Consider the following 17398-nt stretch of genomic DNA (forward strand, 5'->3'; position numbering starts at 1 on the left):
TTGACGTGTATTTTCTCTCACTGTTTTTTTTGTTGTTTCCAGCTCGTCTGATTGAATTCACCAAGAAAATCAAAGACATAAAAATCACAGAGAAGAAGAAGGCCATTTTTGAATGTGAGGTTTCTGAGCCGAATATCCAGGTGATGTGGATGAAGGACGGCCAGGAGCTGGACATGTCCGAGGAACGGTACGTCAGTCTTCACACCTGTCTGTATCCTCTGCTGCTGTTTTTTCAACATCAGCTGAGAGTCTCCTGCGTCGTGTTCACAGGTACACCGTGACCGCAGAGAAGTACGTTCACCGTCTGATGATCCAGACGGTTCGCATGTCCGACGCCGGAGAGTATTCGGTGGTGGCCGGATCGAGCGTCTCCAAAGCTCAGCTGAATGTGGAGGGACGCGACATCCGGATCTCCGAACCAGCGGAGCGGGAAATCACGGTGAGACGGACGTCAGCTTTAACCACAACGATCGATGTGCATGAAATCTGGACTGACTTTAAAGTGACAACAGACTTAAAACATAAAAGAGAGAAAACACTTCTCGACTTTCATCTTAGCATCTCTCTGTCAAGAAAGAGGAAGTGGATTTTCTAAAACGTTGAACTATTTCTTTAAATACCAATAAATAGATAACTACTCCTTTAAATCACCGCGTTCATTCACAGTGTAAATTTCAGATGATTTATGATGCATCTGAATCAAAATCCCCCCTTCCTCTCTCTCAGGTTCTGGAGAAGCACAGAGCGACCTTTGAGTTCGAGGTGAACGAGGACGACGTGGAGGGTCGCTGGCTGAGGAATGGCGCGGAGATCCAGATCTCGGCGGAGGAGAGGTTCAACTACGTGGCCATCAGGAAGCTGCACCGCCTCACCATCGCCGAGACCTACAGGAGCGACGCCGGCGAGTACACCTTCATCGCCGGCAAGAACAGGAGCACCATGCACCTGAGAGTCAATAGTAAGCACCAAATCAGAAGCCAAAGGGAGAAATGCATGTTTTATATTTTTTGTTTTCATGATGGCGCCCCCTAGTGTCGCATTCACTCTACAGAGTCCCATCAGGAATCTGGAGACCTTATTTATATCCAGCTAATCAGATGTTGCCTCAAGCAGGAAGTTGCATCAACGTTATATCACAGGCAGAGCAGGAGGGTCACACAGCATCTTAATGAGATATAATATGAGATATTCTTGATCTTGACTGGGTTTAATTTGGAGAACGGGACGCAGCGTACAGAAGCCAAGAAGTCACATTGGAGCTTGTTCAAAGAATAGAAGTCAGAGGGCTATAATTCATTCACATATACACACATTTGTTTCTTCCTCTGCGACTGATAAATACCAATCCTCAGATACTGTGATTTTCAGTTTGATTGTTGTTTGTATCAAAAAGGACACAAAAAAAACAAACCAAAAAAAACTTCCTTGAAGCTTCTTGTGAGAGTTAATAACCGTTGTCCTCGGTGTCGACTCACCCAGTCTTTTATTTCCTGCCTGGTTCAGTCCCAGAACCTCCTCAGATCCTCCGTCACATGGAGCCCCAGTCGGTGGAGGCTGGTAAACCGGCTCGCTTCTCGGTGCAGGTGAGCGGCGTCCCTCAGCCTCAGGTCTTCTGGTACAAAGACTCCCAGGCTCTTTCTCCAGGCTTCAAGTGCAAGTTCCTCCACGACGGCAACGAGCACACGCTGCTGCTGATCGAGGTCTTCCCCGAGGACGCCGCCGTCTACAACTGCGAGGCCAAGAACGAGTGCGGCACCGCCACGAGCACCGCTTCGCTCAATGTGGAAGGTACAGCAGGGTGTTACAGCTGTGGAGCAAACATGAACAGGGAGATGTCTCAGACAGGACATGTGTAGATGCAGGTGTGTGTGTGTGTGTTGCAGTCTCAGAGGTGGTTTCTCCGGACTCAGCTGCTCCTGTTGCTCCTCCGGTCTGCATCCTGCCCATCGCCAGCACCTCCACCGGCGAGGGAGAACCGGCTCGCTTCCAGTGCAGAGTCCGCGGAGACGGTAAGACATTAAAAGTCTTAGATCTTAGTTATTTTCAGAATAAATACATGAAACGACACAAACACCAAACACCTTCCTGCAACCGCATTTTATCTCCGTCCAGATGTGAAGATCAGCTGGTTCCACAAGGAGAAGGAGATCAAGCAGTCAGACTTCTTCAAGATGTCTCAGTTTGACGACAGCTGCCAGCTGGAGATCTCCAGGGTTTACCCGGAGGACGAGGGCGAGTACACCTGCGTGGCCACAAACAACGCTGGGACCGTCTCCTGCTCCGCCACTCTCACACTCGACGGTGAGTTTGTCAGAGAAAAAGCAGTTGTCACCCCACACTGGGGCGTACCTGGAAAATAAAGAATGTTTTGGTAAATAACAGAAGCTAAACAGATGGATGAACAACTAAAAGAAAAACCTGAAAACAATGAGTGTAGATATGATTACAGTTTCAATAAAGGTGCAGACATCTCTAAACTCAATATAAATATACATAAACACATGCAGTATATAATAATCTTTACGTTGGTTTTACTTTCGTTTGTCACCCATGTGTCAGTCATGTTTCGACACCTGATGACAGCACAGTCCTTTATCTAACTGACACTCCAGCACTCATCCCAGTGAGCATCAGTTCAGAGGTCTGAAGGTGATAAATTTGGTTAAACCACTCGGGGTGAGGCAGACTGAGGCTCAGGGGAGGGCTTAAGACTAAGGCCCTAAGGTGCCAACTGTACTTAATCAATAGTTACACTGTATTCAGTGTCATTCATTTACAACATAAACAACTGTAAATGTTTTAATATGAAATAATATCAATATTTGCAACCTCAAATATCCAACAACCACAAACATTTTATGTCTTTTTGTGGTTGTTTGTGTCTCTTTGTGGTTGTTTGTGTCTCTTTGTGGTTGTTTGTGTCTCTGTGGTTTGCTAGTGAGAAAAGTCTCTTAGTAGCAGATGAGCAGCAGAGTGTTTTTTCAAACTGAAAATGGACCAATCTGTGTTGACTGGGATGAATGTAAATCGAATGAAGCACATGAAGTCAACAAAAACATGCTTCCTTTCAGGGCAAAAACAAACAGTGGACTGTCCTGCTGAGAATCAGTGGCACGTCTCCACCAGCCTCACCAGTATAAAGAAACCTTCCATTGGCCAAAAGCCTGTTTTCATCCATCCTATCACAAGCTGCATGGTCCCACACGGGGAGGTGGCCCGCTTTCATGCATGCGTATCCGGCATGCCGAAGCCAGAGATTAGCTGGTTCCATAACCGACAGCCGGTTCGGCCCACCAAAAACGTGGTGTTTCACTTCGACGAGGTGACGAACACCGCCACGCTCATCATAGTCGATGCTTTCTCTGAGCATGCGGGGCAGTACACCTGCAGGGCGGCCAATAACGCTGGAGAGGCCACGTGCTCAGCCACCCTCACCATTACCAGAGGAGAAGAAGAAGGTAACTGCTGGATCCGTCGGCTGCGTCCAGATTCCCTCTGACACAACCCGATTAATTCACCTCCTCTTCTGTCTCTAGTCAAAACTCTTGAAGGGATGTCCCAAACCAACCACAAGATCACTATCAGATTTTTAAACCCCCTTAATATTGTTTTGTGAATATAGAATCAAAAATGAGAAAAATAAATTAACAAACACATAAAAAACTATTGTTCAAGGAAGTGGAGCAGAACCTTTAATGGAAGGCGATAGAAACGGAAGCATCACTGACAGGAACGATCAGTTGATGTTGACGTGTTGCTGTTTACGTCACAAATTCAGTCTAGCTTGATTATTGGTTGCTGCGAAGGACACAACAGGTCGTCCTCCCGTCCTGGATGATCACATCGTTTGTTTCCTGAAAAAAAGAAAGAGACACCTGCAGCATTTCACTAACTCACTGCTGGTCAATATCAATTAGATATTTCACTTTCCCTCTTTTTTGGCTGGACAGCGACGGAGTGTCCAGCCCTGAATGACTGACTGACTGACTGAGTGATCATATTTACACCATTGGGCAGCTGAATGCCACGTCTTTAATTTATGTGTTTGGTGATTTTGTCAGACAACGTCACGGTTATAAAATCATGATTTGACCATAAGCAGTCCAGCCATATACCAGGTTTTGACCTTTATATAAACTCATAACTCAAACATTTCTTTAATGTATAATAAATATAAACTGATCAGATCCTACAGTTAAAAACAGTGTGTCAGTCCTCTCTGATGGATAAGTTATGCATTTCTACAGGATATTTAATTGTTCAAGTATCCTCGGACTGCGACAGATGTTCTTAAAGTGACCCTGGAAAATAAGGAAAACGTGATTGGGACATCCCTCAGCCCTTCTCCACATCCGACTAACCCCACTGTTCCAGAGAGACCTCCAGTCCTCCGGGTTGAATCATTGGATTATCACCTCCTCTTTCTCCTCACCTTCATCCTCATCCCCCCAGGAGCAAACTCACCTCTCCCTCCTCCTCACCCTCCTCTCTTGTCCTGCACAGGAAAAACTCTGGGAAATGCATGAAACTCACATGTATAACCTCTGTTGTCCCTCCATCCTCCAGGAAACTCAAACCTTTCTTTGTCTGAGTCGTGTAGTGTCTGTATTACTTGTTTCTGTTCCTTGTCACTGTTTTTCACCTTGTTCTTACAGATGTTCTGCGTTTACACCTCAAACTCTAGCCTCGCTTAACTCAGACTAAATGGACTCAAATCTACTTGCCTTTTGCATTTATATCCTGTTATTTTTGTCCATTGTCAGAGTGAAATGAAGTTATCATTGCACTTCAGTGCTAATGTTGATGAATCATGAATCATCTGCTGTACAAATCAGTTTAAGCCAATTAAGAGATAAAATAATCCTCTATTAGTCCCACAGTGGGGAAATTAGCAGTAACTGCAAAATGACAATATCAAATACTTAAAAAAGATAAATAATATAATATGTATAATTAGATATTTAAATATAAAAAATAGCAGATCAGAAACACTCATGGTTTTAACTCCACTTCAGAGCTGTAGTTCTTGAGTTTTTAAGTTTTGTTAAATTAAATGTTTTGAGCAAGTATAATTTAAGTTTCCTCAAATCACAGTCCAACTGTGATGGAATCAAACACAGAAGGGAAATACATTTGAGTCCAGCAAAGAAAAACTGAGAGAGGTGGAGGTCCTGTCTTTAAGAGAGTCACTGGATCCTCACTGGATCTGTCCTTCGTGGGAATAGTCTGCTAAACGTCTCCACTCTTTCCTTCACAGTGGCTCATGTGAGAGAGCAGATCGAAGCCAAGATTGAGGAAGAAGTCAAAGGTAAGGTCACATCAACTTTCATATACATCACAAACAGCAGATTATTGCCAAGCAGAGTGGAAAAGAGACAGTTTGACCACATTTCTGTTTCACTTGATTGATTTTTTTCTTTACTGTGAAAGTAGTCTGTCAGCGGTGAACTCTGATCCAAACTTTGGCTCATTGAATATGTTTTTTAAGTGGAGATACTGTTTAGAAAAAATGGATAAAAAGCAGATGTGTGGGTGCATGTTTTATGGATTATTTGGATTACAGTTGGCCTGCATTCACAGACTACTTTTATACTTTGTAAATATGTCATTATGTTGAACTGTCCCTTTAAATGATCTTTGAATTTCCACGGTTGCATGTCATCTTTATGTGTCTTGATAGAAAGTTCCTATGGTCTGTATTTTTCTACCTGCTTCACTTTGATAATATTCCATGGTTTCCCCCAGACGAGCACTGATACAACTTGCTTGTACCGGTTTTTGACAGTGGCGGTTTGCATCCAAAAGTGCGTTTCATTTTGGCATGAAGGTTCCTCTGATCTTTTCCCAGAAAAGGCGCAGGATATCTATCTTTTAAAGCTTCCGGATTTGAAATGCCCTTTAAAAGATATGGAGGTTTACTGCATCTGGAACTGATACCTTCCTCCTGCAAAATATTTCTTAGCCTGGCTTGCAGATAGTGGGATGTGATTCCTGTGGTTTGCATTCTAAATAACACCAGTAAACTATATTAGTTCGAATAAACGCCTTCTCACCCAATTTTCCAGCTTCATTTGTTAAAGTTTTGGAATAATATATTTTTTCTGGAGAGCTTTGCTTCTCATAGATACTTCTACATCATTTATTTCCTGTTAAGTTTAAGGATTAGAAAGGGCGTTTATTCTCCTGTCTGCAAGTCAGGTAAGGAATATTCTAGTAAAAAGCCAAAGCAATTATCAAAAAGTTAAACGAGCGAATGTTAGCAGCCCATCTTGGAAATATGCATTTTTTTAATAATATTAAATAATTTATGTTTTGAAGAAATTTCCACAGACGAAGGATCAAAACTTCCTGCAGGTTTCTAATAAAAAGAATCAAGTCTTGCGTTTATTCGAACAAATATGGTGAGTGAAATTATTTCTTATAGCATTGTGACTCCCAGCATGCATTTAATATTTCCATTAATGATTCATTCAAATCCTTTTCTCTTTTTTACCCCTGGAGGCTGTGTTGTTCTGACAGTTGTCTGTTTCTTTTTTCAGAGCTGTTTTATCATGAAAGCAAAGAAGGAACACTGCACAGCAGCGCAGAGGTCACCGGTGCTCGACAGCTGAGAGGAGCCTTCTCCGACACCGAGGACTTCCTGGATCATGGCCTGGTGTCAGCCAATCGCTGCTCCAGCAGAACCTCCTCCATCACCTCGTGGACGGACAACATCAAACCGTCTTTCACCAAGAAACTCAAGTTCCAATCCGTCCTGGAGGGGGAAGCAGTTGAGTTAAAGTGTAAACTAGTCGCTTGCCCGCCGCCTACTATCCTCTGGTTTCATAATAACAGATCTATTCCTAAAGAGCGTAGACGTAGGATCTGCTCTGACAGCAAAATGCACATGCACACTACCAGTCTGGTTATTGACAGTATCAAAGAGAAGGACTCAGGCAGTTATAAGGTCATGGCAATAAACACAGAGGGTTCTGCCGAGTCCACAGCATCACTTTTGGTGTCACTGAGGGAAGAGCAGTCCGCCAACTACCTGGGCTTTGTTAAACGCTCTGCCAAAGCCCATGAAAGCATAGACACCATGGCAGAGCAGAGGAAAGATAGGAAGATTAGAGTTGAGCTCAGGTGTGTTGGCTCTCCATTTGACAAGATGTCCAAAGTCCATCAGGGAAGATCTCGGTCTAAGAACTCTTTGGTGCGTACTGTGTACTTTCGGTCTGGTTCCCATTCAAAAGAGAAAGTGTCAGAGAAAGAGTCTAAACGTTTGGAAACTGCCTCTGAGCGTGCCCCGTCCCCTCCCCTCATGTTTGACAGGTCTGAGCGCTTTAATGACAGATTCAGTGATATTTACTGTGACCGGCGCACCGGTGCTAGGTTCAGTGACAAATTTAGCGACAGGTGCAGCGACAGGTACAGCGAAAGATTCAGCGACACCGAGAGCCTTCACAACGAGGTAAGAACAAAACTTACTACACTCCAAAAAGCTGTAAAACAGAAGAAGAGACTTTCTATCTGTACCATGTCGTCGTCTGAGTTTGAGTTAGAATCAGTTGCCAGTGAGTCCAGCTATGCTGATTATGTTGAGAGGCTCAGAGTGAAGCCTGCCTCGCTGCCTGATGTCCAGCATTTCAATCGAACTTTAGATGTGGGGGAGAGCCATAGGGAGTTTCAAGGTAAAACCTCAAGCGGGGATCCCTCTCAGCCTCGTGTGAGGCATTCATTTGAGCCTCAGTCCAGAACCAGGGCCATTCAGATCATGAGAGGTGAGTTGGTTGATACACTGCTGGAACCCACAGAGAGAAAATCAGGTGAAAAATATTCTCAGTCACTGGAGGGTAAAGATGTTGATGAAAATCAGGCAGATGTGAGAATGATGCAGCGTCACAGTGTTGTTGCTGACCACAAGGTGGACGCTGAAAAGCCTGAAGCCCCATACTCTGAAACAACAGCATATCCAGGAACTGCAGCGTACACTGAAAGCAGGGAACATCTCGTCACATCTACCAGGGAGAAGTTCCTTAGAGGATCACTTACACCAGAAGAAAAAACAGAAACAGTAGAGCCGTATGAAGAGGAGAGTGCAGGGGAGTCTTTGAGGGCTCAGTATGAGAAGAGCCTGGAAGCTGAACGGATGGAGTGTGAGGAGAAACTTCTCGCCTTGCGGATCAGGAAATGGCAGCAAGGAAGTAGGGCATCAGAGGAGGAGACATTTCACCCTGACACTGATCTGCCCATGCCATCAGAGACACAGTACATGGAGCCTGAGGGGCACATTTACACCCAACAGGAAATGATAGAGAAAAGAGCAATTGTTGAAACTGAGGCCATGCCCTCCTCGTTCCGTAAATCACCAAGAATGAAGGCAAGGTTGGTAGATCCAGAGTTTGCAATTGCATCAACACCCAAGTCACCGAAAGTAAAAGCCAGAGGAGAAGTGGAAACGTCCCTCTCCTTGCCTGCAAAGTCAGCCACAATGGATACCAGATTAGCAAAAACAGAAGGTGAAGCATCACCCATGCAAGTGCAAAAATCCCCCAGAATAAAAGCTAGAGCTACAGAAGTAGAAGCAGAGTTGTCACCCAGAACAAAAACCAGAGCAGAGGACGTACTTCGAGAGACACCCAGACCACGGCCAGAAAGATCGTCACCACTCGGCTTAGCAACAGAAACAGTTGAGCCATATGAAGAGGAGAGTGCAGGGGAGTCTTTGAGGGCTCAGTATGAGAGGAGCCTAGAAGCTGATCGGATGGAGTGTGAGGAGAAACTCCTCGCCCTGCGGATCAGGAAATGGCAGCAAGGCATGCAAATTTCAGAAGAGGAGACATTCCACCCTGAAACTGATCTGCCTCTGGTGGCAGAGACTCAGTTTATGGCTCCTGAGGGGAACGTTTACACCCAGCAGGAGGTGGGGGAGAAAAGAGAAAGCCACGCTACCACGTCAACCCCTAAGTCACCTAAAGTAAAAAGTAGAGTAGAACAGGATGAAATCACAGTCATGTTGTCACAAAAGTCACCCAGAATTAAAGCTAGAGCAGAAGAAGAAAAAGCTGAGTCATCACCTAGAACGAAACCCAGAACAGAGAAAATGTTGTTTGAGAAAACAAGAGAAGAGCGTGAGCTCCAGCTTTCAAGGGAGAACATCTCTGAACTGAAGAATGAGAGTGAGAAGTTTGTCAGTGAAGAGGAGGCCTTAACTCAGCGGATAATGAAATGGCAACAGGATGTTCTGATGGAACAAGAGCAAGCTGTGAAGCTAGAGTCGGACTGGGTGGAGGGTTACTCACCATTACAGGCAGAGAGAACCTCTGAGGTTGGAAGAAATGTTGCGGAGGCTTCTGCTTTAGAATCAATTCCACAAAATGAAGTTGTGCGCAGCAGAAAAACTTCACCAGGTAAAACGGCCAAAGAGAAGTTCCTTTCAAGTGAGTCAGTCCCTGCTGGTTTCCAAGATCAGCAGGGTGAGACCCTGCAGTGGCCACCTGCTGGCGAGCTGCCAACAGAGGGGCGTGAAACTAGGTTGCAAAGGGACAGCGAGTACTTTGTAAGTGAGGAGGAAGCACTGGCTCAGCGCATCTTGAAATGGCAACAAGATGTTGTCGAACAAGAGGAAGTAGCTGAACTGGAGTCTGAGTGGGCTTTGGACAGTCAAAGCAAACAGTCTGGCTCTAGGTTGCCATTTGAGACCATCTCACCATTTGATAGTGAACCCTATCATGGTGGCATATCTCATGAAATTGATCCCACTGACCCTCGATCTCCACATACATCGCTTGCTGGTGAAGCCTTACCAACAAAAAAACCTTCACCTCCTGCCGCTGGGTGCGAACCATCTCCTCATGAGTCTTCTTTTATAACGAGGTATTCTCCTACGCATCCTGCTTTACCGCACCATGCAGGTGCGCCTGTTGAAAGATCCTATGATTTAAAAACTACTCCTCTAAAAGACACCATGGGTCTTGAAGCTTCACCGGTTCAGAGATACTCTCCGACCCAATTTACTAGTGCACCTCAGGGGGAGAGTCCTCATAAGCCTTCCCAAGAATTTTCCTCAGTCAGGAGACGCTCCCCATGCCGTAGACCACAAGAGTCTGTGGAAAAAGCGACAGAGAGGAGGTGGAGCAGGGAGGAATACAGTATGTCTGCTGATAAATCCAGCAGTCAACGCTTCCAATCAGACATGAGAGGGGAGAGAGGGATGAGAGAGGAATTAGGATCTACGAGAGAGACCAGCGAATGGAGACAACAGAAGGGTTTCGCAGGTGTGAGGAGAGAGGAAAGACATGAAGATTTGCTAAGATCACAACAGGGTGATGAGATGAGTGCTGAAATTCATGAACTTGGAGCTACAAGGAAGAAGGAGGATAGAGTCCAAGAGGAGTCAAATTTCAAAGAGGGAGTTTACCAAAGTCAAGAGTCTAAGACGGTAAAAGAAGGGGTTACAAGTGCCAGAGGCTCCCGTCCAGTATTTGTGAAAGAAATGTCTTCAGTTAAAGTAAAAATCGGTGAGATGTCAGAGTTTACTTGCCAGTTCAATGGTGACCCTCTGCCCACAGTCACTTGGCTCAAAGATGGCCACCCATTAGCCCACAACTTTGACTATGATATCATAAGCAAATCTAACAAGTCTACACTCACTATCTTCTATCCAACCACAGACCACGAGGGGACATATGACTGTGTCATAACTAATAAACATGGCAAATCCATCTGTACCGCCACTCTCGAGATCTCAGACAAAAAGGTGGTGAGAAGGACAGGCGCCACACAGGAAGTGGTGGTTACAGAAGAGATAGACAAGGGTGAAGAAAACCAAGAGAGCCTGATGGAGGAGGAACTTCAGTCCTACATGGAGTCGGGGAAGGCAACGCTACAGGTGCCTCAGGCAGTGATCCACAGGCGCCACTGCTCGGATGAATCTTTCAGCTCCTCAGCTGTAGAAATCAGAATTACTGCTCCCACACCTGTCCCTGAGATGACAGAGGAAAATACTGATGACAAACCTCAGGCTTTTACAGAGAACCCTTCGGGCGTGCCGAGTGATGAGGGAGCCTCTCAGACTGTCAAACATAAATTCACTTTCTCCTTTGATGTGGTCGGTGAAGCTCCTCATGTCATCAGCGAATTAGAGAATATCACATGCTCTGAAGACAACACTGCTGTATTAGAGTGTGTCATTACAGGTGAACCTGCCGCAGAAGTTGAATGGTATTGTAATGATATTCGCCTCGAACTCACGGGCGGGAAATACAGAGTTGAGGTAGACGATAAAGTGTATAGGCTGTATATCAACAGTTTTACATACACTGATGCTGGAGTGTACAAATGTGTTGCTAGAAATAGGTTGGGAGAGGTGACAAGCATCTCTGATGTGTCATTTCAAGTTGAAGAGCCTGTGCAGTTTTCAAAGAGAGGTGGTGTTGTTGAGGATGATGTATTCCACAAAGCTGGCATCACTTATACTAAGTCTCTCCCCCAAGCGCCTTCAGAGGTAGCAGCCAAAGCCATAAAGTCCAGACCTAGTGTCTCTAGAGAGCCTCCAGCTTTATCCGGCTGTGGTCTGCAGGCTTCTGCTGCTGTGATAAAAGTTTCTAAGATTAAACAAGCTTTTGAGTCAGACTCTCCAGTTGCTTTAATGACTCCCACCTCTCCGGAGGAGCAGAGAATAGAAACATTTTTCCCTGAAGAGTTTATACCAGTGGTGGCCAGTTCCCCTGACACGCAGGAACAAATAATTGCACCTAAACCTCTACCTGATGGCACTCAAACTATTCCTGTAGGATCCAAATCTGTCTCTTCTAAGACCTCACAGTTTACCTCCCCCAGGGAGGAAGGCAGTGACATCTGTGTGGTACCTTGTGATGTTGAAGAGGGGGCAGTTTTCGAGGAAAGCCATAGTGCAGTTAAACAGTTTGTAGAGGATGTTAAGGAGTCTCCAGAGCTGGTCAGGCCTAAGCCACAGAAACCTGTTTGTTTACCTGTACAAGGGGAGGCAGGTGAAGGGGAGATGGTAAGAGAGGGCACTGTGCCTACACAGTTTGATAGAAGTAGCAGCTTCATCCAATTCCAGTCAGAAAAAGTTCCTGCAGTGAAACGCTCCGTCAGAACTTCAGCTCTAGCTGAGGAGGTTGTAAAGCCTAAAAGAATTTCTGAATCTTTCAAACCTGACAAGCAAAGTGCACCTGCAAGGCCTGAAATCGTTAGTGGGGCTAGTGTTGTGGAGGGGTTGACAGAAGTGGAAAAACAAGATGTTAAAGGAAGTACTGAGGGATACGCTCTCATGTCTGGGTTGCAGCATATGAGTGACGAGTTAGAACTTGCGGGTGAGGAGTTGATTTCAATCCCAGAACTCTCTTTGGACAAACATGCAAGGAGCGAGCAGATTTCCATTCCAGAGCCCTCTTTGGACAGCGGCGTCTTCCTCAGTATGCCGGACTCCCAGGCTGATGTAATAAAAGTGGCAGAGGGAATGGTGGCTGATGACGTAGTTGACCCTCATATACAAATCATGGGTGAAGATGGCCATGTGAAGGCAGAACATAAACCGCTTATTGTCAAGCCTAAAGTAGACATGGTTGGAAGAATTAAACCACTCAGTCTGCCTGTGGATGCTGTTGTCCAGGGACAGGAAAGACGTAGTTCAGACAGGGCCTCAGCAGCTGAAGCTGGGGTAGCAGCAGCAGCAGTTAGCCCCATGGAGGAAGAGGAGGTAACTTTCAGTGCTGTTTACGACTACTACAACCCTCCAACTGACTGGGGAAGGCCACTGTCCCCTGAGTCTGAGATGTCCATAGAGATTGGCAGCACTTTGAGCGAAGAGATAGCTGAGGTAGCTGAGAGGTTCTACACCCCAGGCTCGTCTACTGAGGTCTCACAGCCAATTGCAGAGTCCTTCCACACTCCCAAGTCTCCCATGTCCTTCCATACTCCCAGTTCTGATGCACCAGGTGGGTTTATGACTCCTCAAGAGTATCCCTTCTCCCCTGTAGAACACCAGAGACCCTCGACAGGAATCTCCAGCGAGAGGTTCTTCTCACCCCTTCAATTCCTGACATCTCCTGCTGATGAGGGCATTGAAACGACACCTCTTGGAATAAATGTGGACGAGAATCAATTCCTCACCAGGGGTAGAGGGTCTACAGGCCTACAGGAGAAAGTGCAGGGAATTCCTCCCGCCTTCCTCAAACCTCTCATTAAGAAGAGAGTCTTTGAAAATGACTCGCTAACATTCTGTGCTGAGGTGTTTGGCCTACCTTCCCCTGATGTGAAGTGGTTCTGCAACAAAACCCAACTGGTGGCAGATGACAGAGTTAAAATGGAGAGAGATGGCGATACCATCTCACTTACAATTCACAATGTCACTAAAGCAGACCAGGGAGAGTATATATGCGAGGCTGTGAACTATGTTGGGGAAGCCAGAAGTGTTGCATTAGTGGTAGTTGTATCACAGGAAGTGAGGTTCATGCCTGCCCCACCTGCTGTCACTCACCAGCATGTGATGGAGTTTGATGTGGAGGAAGATGATTCTTCTCGCTCTCCATCCCCTCAGGAGATTCTGCTTGAAGTAGAATTGGATGAAAACGAGGTGAAAGAATTTGAGAAACAGGTTAAGATCATCACCATTCCCGAGTACACAGCTGACAACAAGAGCATGATCATATCTTTGGATGTGTTACCGAGCATTTATGAGGAGGGTGCTGTGGACTTTGTCACCCAGGAGCATGATGAGTTGAAAATAGCTTTTGAGGTCACTGAGATGCCTCCAAGGTTCATTAATCCCATCTGTGACATGGAGGCCCCAGAGGGAACCACAGTCATGTTTGAGTGCTCACTGATGGGAATTCCATCTCCCATTGTGTCCTGGTTCAAAGGTGACAAAAAAGTTCCTCACAATAACAAGAAATACTTGCACTCATCCGATGGAGACAACCACTTCCTGAAGATCTGTAAAGTGTCAACACAGGATAGCGGAGTGTATACCTGCAGAGCTATTAACGTTGTTGGGGAGACTCTGTGTAGGGCCTCCGTGGTGGTGTTAAGTGCCAAGACTTTCTCAGGGAAGACTAGAGGCAGGGAGTTGACCGCTGTGTCTCTTGGAAGTGCCAAAGTTCAACCACAGAAGTTCGACTTGATGGTTGGCAACACATCGTTTGATGGTGAACAGGTGTCAGAAATTGAGCTTGAGTTTGAGTTTGAGCAAGAGGCAGATGAGTCGCAGCGAGCAGTCAGACTGGTGGCCAACACTGACAACGAAATGAGTGAACAGGGAGAAAAATATGTAAGCATCAATTTTGATGTGTTTGCTGAACCAGCAAAAGATGATAAGGTAGAGTTCAAAGGGAAGTCCTCTGATATGTGTAGCTTCCAGTTCCAGGTGACTGAGACAGCCCCTAAATGTGTCATCCCACTGACCAACGTCACAGCAGCAGTAGGGACACCTGTTATCCTCCAGTGTCTGGTTAGTGGTAAGCCAAACCCCACCGCAGAGTGGTACAAAGATGGAGATCGCGTCGCAGACAGCAGATGTATAATCCAGGAGAAAACCACGGGCCATTTCAATCTGCTCATTACTAATGTGACCCAGAGTGATGCTGGTGAGTACAAGTGCATAATCCAAAACACAGCTGGGTGCGTTGAAACTACAGCACTGCTGAAGGTGTTTTAGGAGTTGAAGGTCTGGGGCTGGTTGCTCAAAGATAAACTTACTATCCAATTTCAACTCTCTTAAGAATTTGAAAGTAACATGGCTGACCAAGCAACTTCTACAAGCTTTAACTGCTTTACTGGGAAACCTAGATGAGTGAAGCAAAAACCTAAAATAAACAGAAAATGTTGTCACATTTATGAGCTGTCTAAAAACATTAAGTTTTCCTCATTTTCTCAGTTCGGTGTGGTTTAGTGCTGCCACTAAAACACAACTTATAGTTAGCCACTCAGCCCCCAGGTTATCTTCGAACTCTTTCGGATTGAATTAGTCAGTTATTACTTTTGTTTGTCTAACCCACGTTAGCTAAGATTGGCCAGACTCAGTAGGAAATATTATGTTACCTTTGGGCAACCAGCCTTGAGTAATGTAGGTGAATGTAGGTGTGTACATGTTCATCGTAAGTTTGTCAGTGATGAAAATATCATCTAGAAAAAAATAAAACGGTTGAGTACTGTCAGCAGGTCAGTGTGCTGGTAAATTGTTCATTTAAAACTCAACAGTTTTATTTTAAGTTTTGGTAGAAAAAGATATATTTATGTTTGCTGCATCTGTTGTGTTTTATCCAAAGTTGTGCACTTAAAGAAAAATTTTACCAGTCCGTTTTTAACATTGCGGTGTTCACATCAGTTTGCACCACCAACTCGGAATATTAGGTATGTGTGAAGCAAACATCTCATATACGCCAAACATTTGGCGAAATACATATCATTGACAATTTTTTGTTGAAGTAGTGACGGTAAGTGTTTGTGTGAAGCTGCAAAGCCAAGGTAATGATTTCACTGAGAGGTAACTAAAAAATTAATTTGTATTGAACATGAAATACAAGAATACAATCAAAGTCATTCACCACCCATAATTATTTGGACTGGGACTGGAATTAAAGGAATCAATAATTCAGGACAAACTTATCATAATATGTTGCATATGTTTTAACAGTTCATTTATGTATGATAAGTAGATGTGAAATAACCCATCTACTACATGCCATGTAGAGAAACTGAAAAAATAGCAACCAAAAATGTATTAGTAATGTCACCTGGGTGTTGAGCGAAACTAAAAAAATGTTTGGTGTCAGTTCAGTCACTGCAGTGTTTGAATAATAATAAAAAATAGATCTTAAAAGTACTATGTATTTCACTTATCAGTTTTTTTCTCATCAATATGAAAAATAGTCTCAGTCCTTATAACTAAAAAATTTATATTTTAACAGTGATCCTATCAAAAATCTTGAAACTATCAAGAATATATTGTCATATTGCTTACTTGAAATGATTCACTTGTTTGTGTGCAATGTTGTGGCCGTATTTTGTTTTGGTTTTTTGTGTTTGTGTCAGAGTTTTTGCTGCTTGTGAAAGATATTTTTAGGATCTTAAAAGAAGTTGGTAATTCATAGTAGAGTAAGTTGATTGATGAATAATTTTAAAAATGGATAATACTGTGAAACTTTTTTTAAATTTAAATATAAGTTTTGATGTCTTGTAAATATGTGTAATTTTAGGGGTGTATGAGTAGTGGTTATCAGTAAAATAAGCCAAAAGAAATCAGCATTGAGTTGGTTTATTTGTACAGACATCATGTTGGTTTGTCTCAGAGTTTATATAATAAAATATTTGATCATCTAAAGTTGAAGTCTGAGCTTGATTTGTTTTTTTTTTGTTTTTGTTTGTTTTAAACAATTCCATTTGTCGATTGTCAAATTAACAGGATAAAATACGTGTCTAAAAATTACCTACATTGTGTAAAACCTGGAATCACTTGAACATTTTTAATATCGGTGCCAATACATTTCCTGATTTGGGATGGATACTGAACAATACGCCTTGGTCATTTTTCACCTTAAAAGTTTAACTGTAATAGATGGGATGTACATGATGTGTGACGTCAATGTGCATCCCATCTATTACACATGTTCATGTTATCAGCATATGAGAATATCGTGACTATTTGTTTACTTCTGTATGAGATTCAAATGGTTATTTGGTCTATTTAGGTTTAATAATTATAATGAAATCCATAAGTAACTGAAGAAAACTAAAAGCAAAACTTAGGAATTAAAAGAGAAATAACACCAACCTTTCTGATTCTGAATATGATATAAAAAAAAATGGAAACAAATAACCAGAGAAATAAATCACTTTATTCAGCTGTGAAAAGATCAGAGAATCATCTATTCGTTTCGGGGAAAACACTCTTCTTCTCTTTGTCCATGTTTAGGTCATTCTCTTGATTTTTAGCAAAAAGTGTTTTTTACATAAATCAATTCACTGTTAAAAATATTACGTCACTGTTAATATGTTAATATTTTTGTCACATATTTTAGTATATAGTAGGGCTGTCCTTTTTAAATCACTTAGTCGATAAACAGGTAATTAGGATGTTTGTAATGTAATGTGTATTTTTTCCTGTAATGTGGATTAGAAATGAACTTGTAAAAGGTTTTTACTTTGCCAGATTCTAAAAGATTTGCCGCAATCACCTGCAGAGGGCTAATAATACTAATCAGAGTTCCTCATTTACTCAACTTAATGAGTGTTTGGAAAATAATCCTATGACCATTAGTCGACTAAGAATTTCTGTTGTGAAGGACAGCCCTAATATCTGCTTTTATGAATTCACTGTTAATATCATAGGTTTTGTCGTTTGGATATTGTTATCAGTCTTACTCAATATTTCCTGACAGAGCATTGTAGCACCACC

The 17398-nt window shown here is 43.5% G+C and overlaps 1 protein-coding gene across 1 annotated transcript in view; it reads left to right on the forward strand.

Annotated features, from left to right (window-relative positions):
* The window catches only part of LOC111647649 (titin-like), a 39437-nt gene extending 23113 nt beyond the window's left edge, over positions 1-16324 (forward strand). The window contains exons 30-37 of the mRNA XM_023397275.2: positions 43-187; positions 271-439; positions 727-958; positions 1504-1788; positions 1884-2009; positions 2113-2301; positions 5258-5308; positions 6540-16324. Of these exons, the coding sequence (XP_023253043.1) occupies positions 43-187; positions 271-439; positions 727-958; positions 1504-1788; positions 1884-2009; positions 2113-2301; positions 5258-5308; positions 6540-14659 (9317 nt within the window). The 3' untranslated portion in view covers positions 14660-16324. The remainder of the gene's footprint in view (positions 1-42; positions 188-270; positions 440-726; positions 959-1503; positions 1789-1883; positions 2010-2112; positions 2302-5257; positions 5309-6539) is intronic.
* The last annotated feature ends 1074 nt before the right edge of the window (positions 16325-17398 follow it).

Source organism: Seriola lalandi, unplaced genomic scaffold (assembly GCF_002814215.2).
Source record: "Seriola lalandi dorsalis isolate HSWRI2012SDOR001 ecotype SW California unplaced genomic scaffold, Sedor1 jcf7180002055007, whole genome shotgun sequence".
Lineage (NCBI taxonomy): Eukaryota > Metazoa > Chordata > Actinopteri > Carangiformes > Carangidae > Seriola > Seriola lalandi.